We start from the raw sequence: 16,102 nt of genomic DNA on the forward strand, positions 1-16,102 counted from the left end.
GAACATATACCTCCCTTTGGCTTTCTATAGCCTCTGTGTCAGTGTTTTCTTGACCACCCCACTTCATCAGGCCCCTTGACTCAATCAGTGGTATTTCTTAAATGCTTACTGTGTGCACAGCACTGTATTAAGCAGTTGGCAGAATACAACAGTGATGGCAGACACGTACCCTCCCCACAAGGACCTTAACAGGCTAGACCCTTCCCTGGCATCCCTCTCCTCCTTCCTCCCAATTATTCCCTGACACCCATCCATCCATCTATTCATTCATCTGTATTTATTGAGTGCTTAATAGTGGGCACAGCACTGTACTAAGCCCTTGGGAGAGTACAATGTAACAATAAACAGACACATTCCTTGCCCACAACGAGCTTACCTTCCTTCTCCCTCTCTCTTCTGCCCTCATCATCTGCTCGCCTTCCCCAGGGGCAACCCAGTCCACATTACCAAGTTTGCCAAAGTGAAAGGTTTTGGAAATATTAATCGCTAAGATCTATCTTCTTCTGGGCAACTTCAGTAAATTGTGCCTGGACTTCATATTTCAAAATTTAGATGCATAGTGTTTGGGCGGAGTACCTTATGGGGTGAGAAAAACAGAAGTTTAATCTCGGAATTCAGGACCAGCAGAATGCAGGGTGTCTGGTTTATGGAGGCAAGAGTAAAGCACCTGGCAAATTCACATTCCCACAGCTGTGATTTTAACTGCATACAAGGGGCAGGAAGGAATCCAAACATTAAGCAATTTAACATTTTATTTTTTCTTCAATATTACAATTCCAAAGAGTCTCGTAAAGTACTCCATTTAGCAGATGAACCGATTTGATTTGACTTTAAAACAGAATCCGTGGCACTCCTTTCGGAAAGCCTCACTCAAAACATCTGTGCTCACTTCCGCGGCTTGGAAGGGCCTCGCGTTCATTTCTACATGACCCAAGGAATGCCGAAGCCCAACTATAAACAGAAAATGGTTTTTGTTTTTTTGCTTTTTCAAAACCACCATCGAGTTATTTCTCACACAGTTTGCCACTGCCCACTGTAAGTCCTTCCTGCTCCTTAACCACAAACAGGTGTTTCGATACATGCGAAGAACAGAAAAGTATTAAAAAGGGACATTATACAATACGGTAAACCATTAATAAAAAGAAAACTAACCTGTAATGCTTGCTTACAGTACTGGTTCTTCCAGTAGAGTAGACGCTAATACTAATATCTGGTACCAGCTGTCCTGGCTAAAAACTTCCTCTCTAGACTAACAGCTGTCAGCTCTGCTGCAAGTAACCCAGAGAGTTACCTGGTGTAATTGGATCCATGCATACATATATAAAGTGAATGGTGACCAAGAAAATGGGAGAAGAGTAATTTAGTGGTTCGGTTTACATAAATATCATACACAATGGGGACCATGCATAAGAAATAGTACTGTGCATATAAACGTACATAACCTAGAAAAATCCGTATCAAAATCTATAAAAACACAAACTGTAGTGACACAAAAACATGAAACAGGTGCTTAATACATTAAAAAAAACCAACCACCCCATACATTTAAGGGTTTGCCGTTTCTGCCCAGGGATTATGGAGAATTTCCAAGACAGTGTAGTACTCGGACAACTCCTGTTGATTGCAGTGGTGGTGGCGATGGTTAATTCTCCCTCGCTGCTTAGGAAGTTCATCACTGGGCAATCATTTTTGGTCTCTAGAGAATCCAGCACTTGCAGGTCCCACTCCATTTGTGCTTGCCATCATCTAGTGGTGATCCTGCTTAATTGCCACCTTAAAAAAAAGGGGAGGTCCTTCCTGCTCCTTAACCCCATAGCATAACCCGATTCCTTGTTCTCAAAAGAGCTTTTGCCCAGTATCGTGCAAGGCAAACTTTTACCGGAAAGGAAATTATCTCCAAGAAGAGAGGGGCCATTTAGTGGCCTTTCTCCCTCAAGCTGCTCTGCTCTGATCTCTTCGGGTGGGATTTAAGCAAACTTCTGCCCATCAGGGTAAGCCTGGACACCCCGAATTCATTTCTGTGCCTCCTCCGCTGTCCCGCCTCTATTTATATGGTTGCTAGGAAATTTCTCCCCAGCACATGGCTCTATCAAGATGATCTGAAACACACATAGGTAACGAGTTTAACCCAACATAAAATTTTTGATACAGTATTTATGAAAAAACAATAGGAAACACAGAAACTTCAAAATCAAAGTTGGCCTAGCACCTGCAGTGTAACTCACAGAACATGAGGAGACTTGTGGCCCAAGCTCACTGAAATTGTAACTGATTTGCCAGAGATGAGGGGCTTCTGTGAAAGCCGTTCTCGAGTTAAACCATGATTGATTTATCTGAAGGTTCTCAAGCGTTTATGATGTCTTGGATTGCAGCTGTGATGAAGGCTCATTATAGCAAGGTTAAACTTAAAAAAACCCGGCATGTAAAAGCGTGATGACTCTAGATTTTTAGAAAGTTCGATCTCAAATCTAGCTGCTAGTTAAGAAAACTATAAAATTGATTCAGAATAATTTTAACACTTGGAAACAGAATACGGCTACTGCATCATAGATCTGGATAAAAATACAGAGACCAGCTCTTTCAACATAGTGAAACACTGAATTAATGACACCTAAGATCAGAGGTGGTGGAAAATACATCTGCTCCGATTTGTTTCGAATACTGCTTTAACTGTAGTATGGCTAAAGATGGAGACTTTAAAAAAGCCCATTAACAATAATACTTCTGCTAATTGCATTTCTCAAGTGTCTCTAAATGTCTAGTAGACACTACGAATACATATTATCTTCTGGTGCATTTTTCTGGCTAGTGTGAGGACTTGTAACTTAAAATTACATTTTTCTCCAGTTAGACCACTGGATAGGAATATTCTCAGAATGCCATTAAAGTCGGACTGTGGTCTGATTTGGCATAACAATAATTTGCAGAAACAATGCAGCATACAGCTATAACACCACAAAAAAAAACCTTAAGTGCATTTTCTATTATAAAAGAAAACTTCAAAGATAGGGGTTTCCGACACATTCTGATCTTCATTGAACAACCAGGACTGAAATTTCATAGCCACGTCCTCAACGGCCCTTAGCATGTTGGCCCTGAAAGCTGAATTCACAAAGCACATAGCTGGCAACTGTTTACCCCCATCTACTGTCCTGACATCAGCGACGTGGTGACCCTCGAGCCATCTACGACTTCCCTTTTGGTTTCAAAACCTACATTTTCCACATTCTCACAAGGAAATGCTGAAATTAACCAGGAACCAATGTAAGAGCTATTCACCCCACTAGTATAATCCAGGGGCGGCAACCTCTCTGACACGTGAACAAACGACTGATATGGAAATAGGGAATGTCCAATCTGTATTCCCTGAGGAATGAAATGGCTTGGAAGTAGAAACTGGAAATTGCCAGGCTAAAAGCAACGGCCAGTGAGGAAATGTGGTTTCACACCATTTGCCCAGCAAGGCTAACTGTTCAACCTCTTGAGCAGGGAAATTGTTTTCTTCCTGAAAAGTACAGCTTGCATTAACCAAACGGTTCTCAAACAGTACAAGGTCCTTGTCCTGCCAAAAGCACGACTACAAACTCTACCTCCCTCCCCTGGCCCCCACATCACCTGAAGAATGTTCTTGAATAGTGTTTCGATCCAATTTTTCAAATCTGATCTATGAAAAGTCGATCCTTACTGGAACAACCCCCATCTCACACCTCATTTTACCCTAAGACTCTCAATCTCGCAGAGCCCGTAATCCCAATGGGGCTAGCCCCGTTATTTATGAAGAATTTGTCTGACTTGTAAGTATTAATTGATGTTGAAAGAATAAATGAAATTTGGGCTCCATACAATGGGGATTCCCTCAGGGAGCCTCCAGATTTCTCAGCAAGTTACTTGCAAGTCCAACGTTTGGGGGTGTTCTAGCAAAATAATACTGAAAACATTAATAAATGAAATTTCAGGGAAATCTTCCAGTAGATGAAAGAGGTTACACGAGATAAACGACTTGCGTTTAAAATGTTCAAAGAGCAGGGGTTTGAATTTTAATTATGGGGCTTGGGAAAAAATAGAATAATATAGTCCTTGTTTTTCTAGAGAGACCAATATTTTCAAGTTTACCATCTGCTGGGTCCAGATGATCACTTGACCACAGAGAAGCAGAGCTTGGATTTTTTTTTTCTTAATGTAAATGCTGAAATTACATCAGTGTGCCAGATGACTTTCAAGTTGTCACTCTGAAAATGCATATGGTACGACAAGCAAAGTCGGTGGTTTTCTTTCTTCAAGGATGAGATATTTTCTAACTTTGCTTCAAGCACAACTGCTCTTGGGCCTTAAAGTATCCCTCTCGACGGCTGACCGATTCACTGATCGAAACAGCTTTAAAACCTCGCTTGCTCATGCACATAGCCACAGGGTAACCACAAAAGATCTACCGAGCTCAGCTGTAAACAGAATCGAGATAGCTCTAATGAGAAAATGAAAATTTAAAAGTGCTGAATTATTTTGGAAATCTGTCCAGCATATTTCCAAATGCCACACATACATTTACATTCTGCTTTTAAAGAAATAGAAATATATTTGACTTTAATCTTCTTGATAAGCTTTGGTCATGACAACAGGACAAATAAGAGTGCCTAGAAAAACAAAAAAGTCTGTGAATTCTCTCAATTGTCCTCTTCGTCATCACTGATGAGGTCTCTCTTGTCGGGGTTGGTCTCTCGTTCTCGCAGAAAGTCCTCCCGAATGGCTTCGAGTTCTGTGAGCTCGAGACGCACTTTCTCTAGGTGGTAGGTTCTCCGGTTCCTTATCTGACGCAGTGGGAAAGGATTCAGGTCTCCAAAGGAAATGTTGATCAACTTCCTGGAAGAACAAACGTTAATCAGCGGGTGACCTCTGTCAGGGATCCAAGCAGACAAATTACAGTTTAATTCAGCGCCGTCCAGTCTTCTATATCTGAGAAGTCGGAGCATGCGTGTGGAACCTGGAAACCTAGCCCGTTTGAAGCGATACTGATTTTACAGGCATTCGTGGAAGTCAAGGCAAACAAATGTAGCTCTGGCATTACGGAACCCCAGAAAACCACCACGAGGGAAAAGTTCTTGAGGCCACGCAAAGCAAAGAATACGCACGAATAGATGCAGATATATATACATACGGTCTCATGTGTTATCTTGGGGGGAGGGGCAGAGGTTTTTTTTATGGCATTGGTTAAGTGCTTACTATGAGACAAACACTCCTCTAAGAGCTGGGAGAGAATAATAATAATGTTGGTATTTGTTAAGCGCTTGCTATGTGCAGAGCACTGTTCTAAGCGCTGGGGTCAATACAGGGTAATCAGGCTGTTCCCCCGTGGGGCTCACAGTTAATCCCCATTTTACAGATGAGGTAACTGAGGCACAGAGAAGTTCAGTGACCTGCCCACAGTCACACAGCTGACAAGTGGCTGAGCCAGGATTCAAACACAAGTTGATCAGGTTGAACACAGTCTCTGTCCCACATGGGGCTCAGACTAAGCAGAAAGGAGAAAAGGTACCGAACCCCCATTTTACAGTTGAGGAAACTGAAGCATAGAGAAGTGAAGAGACTTGTCCAAATTCACACATCAGGCAGTTGGCAGAAACGGGATTAGAACTCAGGTCCTCTGACTCCCAGGCCCATGTTCTTTCCATTATGCCACGCTGCTTCCCTGTGATTATTTCACATCACTCACCATTCAAGGAACTATTTTAAGATAGATATTAAGATATTTCAAGAGCCCTCCCTCTCCCTCTGTTCCTCCTCCCCTCCCAATTCCCCCTTCTCCCACCCTCTGCTCTTCCCCCTTTCCCTCCCCACAGCACTGTGCATATTTGTATATATTACTCTATTTTATTAATGATGTGTATATATCTATGATACTATTTATCTTGATGATATTTACACCAGATTACTTGTTTTGTTCTGTTTTGTTGTCTGTCTCCCCCAGAGAGAAGCAGCGTGGCTCAGTGGAAAGAGCACGGGCTTTGGAGTCAGGGCTCATGAGTTCGAATCCCAGCTCTGCCACTTGTCGGCTGTGTGACTGTGGGCAAGTCACTTAACTTCTCTGTGCCTCAGTTCCCTCATCTGTAAAATGGGGATTAAGACTGTGAGCCCCACATGGGACAACCTGATTCCCCTATGTTTACCCCAGCGCTTAGAACAGTGCTCGGCACATAGTAAGCGCTTAACAAATACCAACATTATTATTATTATTATTTAGACTGTGAGTCTCTTGTCAAACTGTACATTCCAAGTGCTTAGTACAGTGCTCTGCACATAGTAAGCGCTCAATAAATACGATGGAATGCCTGAAGATATGCCACTTTGACAATGATTAACTAAACCTTCAAATCGATTTTTACCAATTCTTTTTTTTTTTACAGCTGTTAAATATTGTCAATTTTACCTGCCTCAGTAGCTACTCGGCACCCACTGTGTGCAGAGCAAATAGTAGAAATGCAGGGAAACACAAGTAAAAGACTTGATCTCTGCCCTCAAAGAGCTTAATGGAGTCTCTCGTTGAGAGCGGCAAATCAGCCTCAATCCCGAGATTTTAGGATTGACAGCTGGTGAGAATGTCAGAGGTTTGGTCTGTCCACTTGGGACCGATGGTCTTAGGTGATTCTTTGGCCAGAAATCTCTAGTATTGCTAGCACTCCCACAACAGGTTGCCTGACTCCCACAAGCAGCGTTCTTTCTGACGGACCCACAGCAGGAAGTGGACTATAACAAGGAGCTGAAAATCAAAAGCCTCTAGGTTGGTCTTTTACAGAAAGCCTACACGAATGAATATCTGTGTATCTGCATCACAGATCGTGAGCACCCTCTCCCTCAGGGACAGGGACCATGTCTAATTCCCACCTCTGTATTATTCCCAGCGCTTAGTACAGCGCCCTGCAGATGGTAAGCGCTTCGTAAATACCATTACTCGAATATAAATGCATCGTGTGTCCTCCAAAGCCAATTAAAAATAAACCTACCGTGGAGTTCAAAAGTTGACAGGCCAAAATTGGAATAAAGTTGGCAGGTGGAGAGTGAAGAATAGTAAGGATAGTGAGTTAGACTCAAGAGGGCGGGGGAAAGAAGAGAACGAAAGTTGGATCCAGGAAGCGTTAGCCAACTCTTCGGCAACAGCCATGTCCTGATGATTTGGCTCAGGGATAAGGGCCGAGTCCTCAGGAAATATACCAAGCAGTTCGGTTTATCCTGAGCCTTTGCCCCAAGCCCCACCTCTAAGGGATCTTTACCTCCACCACTCGGAGGGGAAGGGAGCAAGCCTGGGGCAGTTGTGGGCCTCAATCTTCAGTGCCTGACTATTCCCATCTCCCTCCATTCCCAAATGGGGGCAGCTGTCAAGAGCACCATTTTCCAGGAAGTCGTGGTAGTCTACTGGTGAGTAAGCCAGGGAAAATTTTCAAGAGTACAAGTTGTGCTTTTTAAACTCTCCCCTCCCTCCGTACATCCCCCATCTGTCCAGACTGACACTGCCTCTGCTTCCCTGGCCTTTCCAGGACTCTGGATATTTCTGGTCTCCACACCCAAAGGCAGGAAACTGGAACTGTGGAGAGCAGAGGGAGGAGAGCGCAAGGGGATCTGACTTGGGTTTTGTTCTTCGGGGAGTTGGGGAAGGAGTTTTAAGATAAGATTAATGTTCTTTGACCAATCCCCACAAGGGTCTCTTGTCCCAGGCAGGCCCTTACTCCTATTTCGAGGTGGCCCTGTACGTGGTGGACCTCCCACACCAGCCATACACTCTGAAATTGTAAAACTACAGATAATACAATCTTACATACACCTCTCAAGAGTTGTTCATCGATAAAACATATAGAATATCCCGAAACGGGGCCCAAACACAATATTAAAACTGTAACGGTCAAGGATTTTTCACTACGGTTCCATGAACTAAGCTCATTGTGGGCAGGGAATGTGTCTGTTTATTGTTGCATTGTACTCTCCCAAGCACTTAGTACAGTGCTCTGCACACAGTAAGTGTTCAATAAATACAACTGAATGAATGAACTAGTGGCACTATAAAGCATCACTTATTCCACGTCAACACTGACGGCCTGATTCGAGATTACTGACTTTTACTGTACTTTCAAAAGCCCAGGGACCTGCACTTAAATGGAAAACCAAATACTATCTGTCAAAATGGAAAACCTCAGCTGTCTTTTTTGTTCTATAGGGTGGCAAACTTTTAACAGGAGAGAATAAATTAAGAGGGTGATTCCTTTGAATATTTCTTCATCCTAAACTCTGCTGAAAATGTACTCCTTTGAGAATGCATCTAATCCTATAACAAAGAATTTTCCAGTCAGGAAATGACAAAAAAAGAAAAAAAAAGAAAGAAATAATAATGTCCTTTCATCTGGAATCTTAGAACAGATTACTAGCGAAGGCTCTTCCAAGTGACAAATAAAGAAACATGCCCAGAGAGGCTAAGCATCTCACGCGAGGTCAAAGGACATGGTAGGGTTGTAGGCTGAGAAGAAAACTCAAGTGTCTAGACAGCCAATCCCCCGGGGTTCCATGACAAACAGTTGTTAGCTTGTTGTGAGCAGGGAATGTGTCTGCCATACTGTGCTGTCCCAAGCGCTTAGCAGTACTCTACACACCGTAAGTGCTCAATAAATACGACTGATTGACTGATGAACTGGAGGAGCGGGGCTGGTCGAGGTGATCCCTACCCTGTGGCAAAGAGCTGAGTGAGGTCCCCAGCTTTCTGGGCCAATAATAATAATCATAATAACAATTGTAATATTTAAGTGTTTAGTACGTGCCAGGCACTGTACTAAGCGCTGGGGTGATGCAAGCAGATCAGGCCGGACACAGTCCCCGTCCCACATGAGGCTCACGCTCTGAATCTCCATTTTACAGATAAAGGACCGGAGGCACGGGCAACTCAAGTGAATTGCCCAAGGTCACACAGCACACAAGCAGAGCCGGGATTAGAACTCAGGTCCTTCTCACTCCCAGGCCCGTGCTCTATCCACTAGGCCACGCTGCTTCCCGTGCACAGCTAGCACGGGTCGAGAAAGTGGGCACGTGGTGGCCCTGGCTGGGGCAGGGAGAGTCTTACAGGGAAAAACCGGCCCCTGGTCTCCCAGGAAGTGTGCCAACCTCAGGAAGCCGGGGATGCTAACTGAAATGTTTGAGGCCACCTTGAAGCTGATGCCGTGGTGGCTATTTGTGTCAGGCAGTCCCTTGCTACAGACTGTGCTTTTTAATCTTTGTTTTAATTAAAGTGCAATATTAAAAAAAAGGGTGGAAAACGATTTTCTTGGAAGTCTGAGGGACTTCTTTTGGTCTGTTCTTTGTAAATTCATTTCCATTTGGCAGCTACTATGTGAGTTCACACGGTGGCGCTAAACAGCCATGTTCTGATGAAAGTTTGGTTTCCAAATGTTTTTTCCCCCCAAAAAACCACCTCCGAAACACCCTGATCCCAGACCTGCCTATATTTCTATCATTAAATGCGTAATTTAGCAAACATCTGGTAGTCAGAATAACGAAGTGTGCACTGCAGTACATCCTAAGGGGGATACGCAAACATTCTGTGACTGCCTCGGGCCTTCTGTAGGAAGTCCTCTGGCTTGGAAGAAAACCAAATACGTACAGTGATGCGAGGAAAACTCATCTGCAAGAGAAACTGAGCTACTTTAACTCTCAAAGTAGTAAACCTGAACTATGGTCCTTCCAGGATGCAGGGGTTTGAACAAACTGTCCCTTCGGGTTTGTTCTGTTTCTAATGATTTTATGCTTCATAGTAATAATAATGTTCGTATTTGTTAAGTGCTTACTATGTGCAGAGCACTGTTCTAAGCGCTGGGGGAGATGAAGGATGATCAGGTTGTCCCACGTGGGGTTCACAGTTGTAATCCCCATTTGACTGATGAGGGAACTGAGGCACAGAGAAGTTAAGTGACTTGCCCACAGTCACACAGCTGACAAGTGGCAGAGTCGGGATTCGAACCCATGACCTCTGACTCCCAAGCCCGTGCTCTTTCCACTGAGCCACGCAGCTTAATAATGTTGGTATTTGTTAAGTGTTTACTATGTGCAGAGCACTGTTCTAAGCGCTGGGGCAAATACAGGTTAATTAGGTTGTCCCACTTGGGGCTCACAGTCTTAATCCCCATTTTACAGATGAGGTAACTGAGGCACAGAGAAGTGAAGTGACTTGCCCACAGTCACACAGCTGACAAGTGGCAGAGCCGGGATTCGAACCCTTGACCTCTGACACCCAAGCCCAGGCTCTTTCCACTGAGCCACGCTGCTTCATGGAATAAATACTCTTACAGGGTTTCAGGATTAACTCCTGCCTATAAAGTGCAAAACTAAAACTGGATATTGTGATTTGGTAAGCAACAGGTCACGATGGCGGAAGAACAATATGGATCAGAATTGCAAATCCATCCCTTATTTCAAGGTCCTCCAAAAGCGGGGTATCTCGACATATCTGGATCAGACATCGATTGTGAACATGCTGGTGAATTTGGGCTCCATCGGGAGAGAGAGAGGTTACAGGGGTGGTGAGCGTGGCTCAGTGGAAAGAGCCTGGGCTTCGGAGTCAGAGGTCATGGGTTCGACTCCCGGCTCTGCCACTTGTCAGCTGTGTGACTGTGGGCAAGTCGCTTCACTTCTCTGTGCCTCAGTTACCTCATCTGGAAAATGGGGATTAACTGTGAGCCTCATGTGGAACAACCTGATGACCCTGTATCTACCCCAGCGCTTAGAACGGTGCTCTGCACATAGTAAGCGCTTAACAAATACCAACGTCATTATTAATAGTGGGGAGAAAGGGGGAAAACCAAGAAGGGAAGGGAGAGGAACCTAAGAGTTCTCCACATCCCTGCTGTTGAGTTGACACGGCTATGTCAGTTTCTTGGCTCTCGCTGAACTCCGGAGGCGGGCCAGAGAGGCGTGGTCTAGTGGATAGAGCCTGGGCCTGGGAGTCACAAGGACCTGGGTTCTAACCGTAGCTCCACTATTTGCTGTGTGACCTGGGGCAAGTCACTTCACTTCTCTATGCCTCGGTTTCCTCATCTGCAAAATGGGGATTAAGACTGTGAGCCCCAAGTTGGGCAGGGACTACGTCCAACCCGATTAACTTGCAACTACCCCAGTGCTTAGTACAGTGCCTGGCACATAGAAAGCACTTAACAAATACTACAGTTCCCTCCGGTCTGGAGCTCCTGAGGATAAGGTCGGGGCTGTGACTGGACAACTGCTTAGTGTGGTGCTCTGCACACAGTAAGCACTCAAGTGACTGTGGGCAAGTCACTTAACTTCTCTGTGCCTCAGTTCCCTCATCTGTAAAATGGGGATCAAGACTGTGAGCCCCACGAGGGACAACCTGATTCCCCTGTGTCTACCCCAGCGCTTAGAACAATGCTCTGCACATAGTAAGCGCTTAACAAATACCAACATTATTAATAAGACTGAATGAACTGCCATGACAGCATAAGCCCCTCCCCTCCATCCCCGTCCCCCAGGACGTCAATCTACGCCTCACTTCTCCAGGTTGGAGATACCATCATGGATTCCAGGAAATGGAGGCCGATCTCAGGGACCCTGCAGTGGCTTCCGCCTCATCCTCAAGGACTCTGGGGTCAGAGAAGGGAGGACTCTCCTGATTTGGCCCTAGTGCTTTGTGAAGGTAGCGACATCAGTCAATTCAACCATAATACTTTTGGCACACTTGTCTGCAGAACACAGTGGTAGGACAACACAGAATTCGTAGATACAATCCTTGCCCTCACAGAGCTTACAATTAAGTGGGGAGACAGGCACTTAGAGGAATTAATGTTAGGAGCGAAAATGGGGATATGAATATCAGTTAGTGCTTAAGTAGTTGGTATGGAAGTGCTCAAATGGTAGGTAGGAACTCAAAACTGGGGAGATTAGAATTTTTTAAGGTATCTGTTAGGAGCGAAAAGGGGATGTGATTATGAGTTAGTGCTTAAGTAGTTGGTATGGAAGTGCTCAAATGGTTGGTAGGAACTCAAAACTGGGGAGATTAGAATTTTTTAAGGTATCTGTTAGGAGCGAAAAGGGGATGTGATTACGAGTTAGTGCTTAAGTAGTTGGTATGGAAGTGCTCAAATGGTAGGTAGGAACTGGGGAGATTAGAATTTTTTAAGGTATCTGTTAAGGGCTCACTATGTGCCAGGTGAATACAAGACTGGACAAAGTCCAGATCCTGTGTAAAATAATGGGGGGGAAGCCTCAATGAGGCAGCTCTGAGGCACTTGATTTTCACCCCACACCCAGCGTGATAGCATTTATGTACATATCCTTATTCTCTCCATTTCCCCTATCAGGAATTTATTTTAATGTCTGTCACCCCCTCTAGACTGTCAGCTCCTCGTGGGGAGGGATTGTGACTACCGACTATTTTCTGTTGTACTCTCCCAAGCGCTTAATATAGTGCTCTTCACAAAGTGAGTGGTCAAAAATACCACTGACTGACTTGATTACAGGAGATGACGTGATTTCAGAAGGGCTCCAAATAATAATAAGTATTTTCTATGTACCAATCACTTAACCAAGCACAGCACTAAGCAATGGGGTAGATACAAAACAATGAGATCAGGCAGAGCTGAAGCTGGGGAGAACTGCGGGACAGTGTTCGGCACAGAGTATGCGCTTAACAAATACCACTATCATTACTATCTGAAGCAGGGTGAAGTTCCAGGAATGATGAGGACGTGAACAAGAGGTCGGTGTTGGGAGAAGCTAAAACGAGGTGCAGTAAGGTTAGTTTGAGAGGAACAAAGAGCGAGATTTGGGATGCAGTGGGAGAAGAGAGTAGATACACTGGAGGGTGAGAGGGAAGGGCTGGATTCTGGAGATGTTGTAAAGAAATGACACGATCCGGTGACGGACGGAATACGGGAACTGAATGGGAGAGAAGTCAGGAACGGTGACGCGTTCGGTGGCCTGAGAGACGGGGAGGATGGCGGTTGTGTTGACCGTGATGGGAAAGTTCCCTGGAAGAGAGGATCTGGGCAGTTCAATTTTGGATATTCTGAGCTCGAGGAGCCGGTGGGATACCTAGGTAGAGAGGTCCCGGAGGCAGGAGGGAAAGGAAGGGTGAACTAACATTTTCTACTTCCTTTTTACAGTTGCTGGAACCAAAAGGTGGAAATGCACCTTTGCTCCCTTGTTGCCAAACCCATGGAGCCAATAGCCCTGATGCCGTATGGAGTTTGCATTCCTGATTAGAAATCATTAGCCAGGATTTCGACAGAATCTCCGAAGTGATCAAAATAGCACCTACCGAGCGTCGAGAATAGTGCGTGTGAAGTAGCGGAGATACTTGAATATGGACATTGAATCTTGGAGCTTCAAGATCTCCTCTTCCTTGTACTTAAAAAGTGCTAGAGCAAAACGGAAAATGACCTGTGAAGTTGAAAATAAAATGTCAGTGAACATTAAACACCCATCATTATATTTCTGTGATCATTTTCCCAACCCTAGTGTTCAGGGATTTGACCATGAGCCCTGCCTAATCCAGGGAAAATGGGACTAACTTTTGGTACTCTGGCAAATTGGACTGGCCAAAGCTCAGGTGCCATCCATTCTGAAGTTTGCCTTCATCTCAAAATGGCAGCTTTGAGTGTCTAAAGGCGCACTGTCATTTCCCTCTCAGTGTCCTTCCCCTTGACACGGCCCAGAGAAAATCCCGGTCTTCCTTGGGAAGATTACAGTGGCCTAGTGGAAGGAGTAGGGCAGGGAGTCAGGAGAACTGGGTTCTAATTCCACTTCTGCCATCTGTTTGATGTGTGACCCTGGGCAATTTACTACACTTCTCTGGGCCTCAATTTCCTCATCTGTAAAATGGGGATTAAATATTTGTTCTCCTTCCCCTTCCGACTCTGCATGCTGTGTGGGACAGGCTGGGTTCGATCTGATGATTAACCCAGGGCTTAATACAGTGCTTGGCCCATAAGCTCTCAACCCTCAACCTCACAGTTCTCGTGTCCATATAATAATGATGGTACCTGTTACGCGCTTACTATGTGCCAAGCACCGTTCTAAGCGCTGGGGTAGATACAAGGTAATCAGGTTGTCCCATGGAGGGCTCCCAGACTCAATCCCAATTTTACAGATGAGGTAACTGAGGCACAGAGAAGTTTCAGGTGATTTGCCCAAAGTCACACAGCTGATAAGCGGCAGAGCCGGGATTAGAACCTATGACCTCTGACTCTGAGCCCGTGCTCTTGCCACTAAGCCACATTGCTTCTCAATAATGGTATTTGTTGGCTCAGTGGAAAGAGCCCGGGCTTGGGAGTCAGAGATCATGGGTTCTAATCCCAGCTCCACCACTTATCAGCTGTGTGACTTTGGGCAAGTCACTTAACTTCTCTGTGCCTCAGTTACCTCATCTGTAAAATGGGGATCAAGACTGTGAGCCCCACGTGGGACAACCTGATTACCTTGTATTAACCCCAATGCTTAGAACAGTGCTTTGCACATAGTAAACGCTTAACAAATACCGTAATTATTATTTGTTAAGCGCTTACTGTGTGTCAAGCACTGTTCTAAGCACTGGGGTAGATACAAGGTAGTCAGGTGGGACACAGACTTTGTCCTACATAGGCCTCACAGTCTTAAACCCCATTTTACAGATAAGGTAACTGAGGCCCTGAGAAGTGAAGTGACTTGCCCAAGGTCACACAGCAGTCACGCGGCAAAGCCGGAATTAGAACCCATGACTTTCTGACTCCCAGGCCACCAAGCCATGCTGCTTTACATTTCATATAATTTATATTTATTAATAGCTGTCCCTGCCTCCTAGTTTGTTGTGGGAAGGGAACATATCTGCTAACTCTGTTGTACTGTTTTCTTCCCAGCACAGGGCTCTGCAGGTAGTAAATGCTCAATAAATACCATTAACTGATTGTTAGCAAATACTACTATTATTATTATTAGTTGGCCAATTGACGAGACTAAGGTCACAGACATCCATCCTGGGAAGCAATCATTCTTGTTACAAAAATACACCTAGATGACACTTTGTGCTATTTCTCTGCTCCTTGATTTTACTCAGCTGCATTTTCATATACCAGGGCAGTTCGATTCAAAGGGTTCATCACCATATCAAAGAACCTTGCGTACTTCCTGAAAATAGAGTTGGGTAACATACCTTTGGTCCCTCATAAAGAAACGAGTCCCATATTTTGAAGAGGATATCACTGACAACGCTGTCTACGAATACCACCAGAAACCAGTTGAAGGTGATGAGCGTATAGTCGACTTTGTACTGCTCAAAGTGGGCATGCAACCGAGGCAGCTTTTCACTCATGAGATCCTTGAACACTCGTTGGTCCACCTCGAGGGAAAGAAACCAGGGAGAGATGTGAGCAATATCAACGCTCGTCCGCCTGGAAAATCACGTTTTTTGGCTTTCAGTGTTCATAGGGTACTATTTAGAGTGCATACATACATGGGTTTTTAGGGGTTTTTCTTCTAAGGAGGAATGACACGATGTTTAGGGTAATGCTGTTCATATGTGGCTGTGTCTGAATGGAGTCATGGCCTTTACTTAACGATATGGTGGCTGTGTGCAGGGCCTTTTCCTGCTGTGATGTCTCCCCCAACCCGCAAATGCGGGTTCTTTGACCGGCTCTTTTGAAAAGGAGCCTTCCCAGAGGTGCTTGCTGACCTAAGGTTTTTGTGGGCGAGGAATGTGTCTGTTTATTGTTGTACTCTCCCAAATGCTTAGTAAAGTGCTCTACACACAATAAGTGTTCAGTAAATATGATTGTATGAATGAATGATGTTCCCGGCCTTCCCAAAGCCAGACTGTAATTTCCCACACTACTGCGATGTGTCTTTACGAGTGTTTATGAACCCCACTTTTCCTGCTTTGGTAACAATTTGGGTATCCTGCTAAATTGTACTCTCCCAAGCACTTAGTGCAGTGCTCTGCACACAGTAAGCACTCAATAAATATGCTTGAGTCACTATAAAACCTCTGCACCCAACCTTCTGGAGTTGAATCAAACTTCAGTGCCAGCGGACTAGCTGGCTCCACTCCAGGACCTCGGGACACCCAATCTTATCAGGCCATTTTATGCTT

At 44.8% G+C, this 16,102-nt stretch overlaps 1 protein-coding gene across 2 annotated transcripts in view; it reads right to left on the bottom strand.

The window, feature by feature from the left end:
• Positions 1-734: 734 nt before the first annotated feature.
• The window catches only part of TBC1D2B (TBC1 domain family member 2B), an 86,989-nt gene continuing 71,621 nt past the window's right edge, over positions 735-16,102 (bottom strand). For both annotated transcript variants that reach the window (XM_039912268.1, XM_029065424.2), the window contains exons 11-13: positions 15,167-15,352; positions 13,298-13,419; positions 735-4,857 (exon numbers count right to left, since the gene is read on the bottom strand). In XM_039912268.1, the coding sequence (XP_039768202.1) occupies positions 4,662-4,857; positions 13,298-13,419; positions 15,167-15,352 (504 nt within the window). In that variant the 3' untranslated portion in view covers positions 735-4,661. The remainder of the gene's footprint in view (positions 4,858-13,297; positions 13,420-15,166; positions 15,353-16,102) is intronic.

The sequence above is a fragment of the Ornithorhynchus anatinus genome, chromosome 5, assembly GCF_004115215.2.
Source record: "Ornithorhynchus anatinus isolate Pmale09 chromosome 5, mOrnAna1.pri.v4, whole genome shotgun sequence".
Taxonomy (NCBI): domain Eukaryota; kingdom Metazoa; phylum Chordata; class Mammalia; order Monotremata; family Ornithorhynchidae; genus Ornithorhynchus; species Ornithorhynchus anatinus.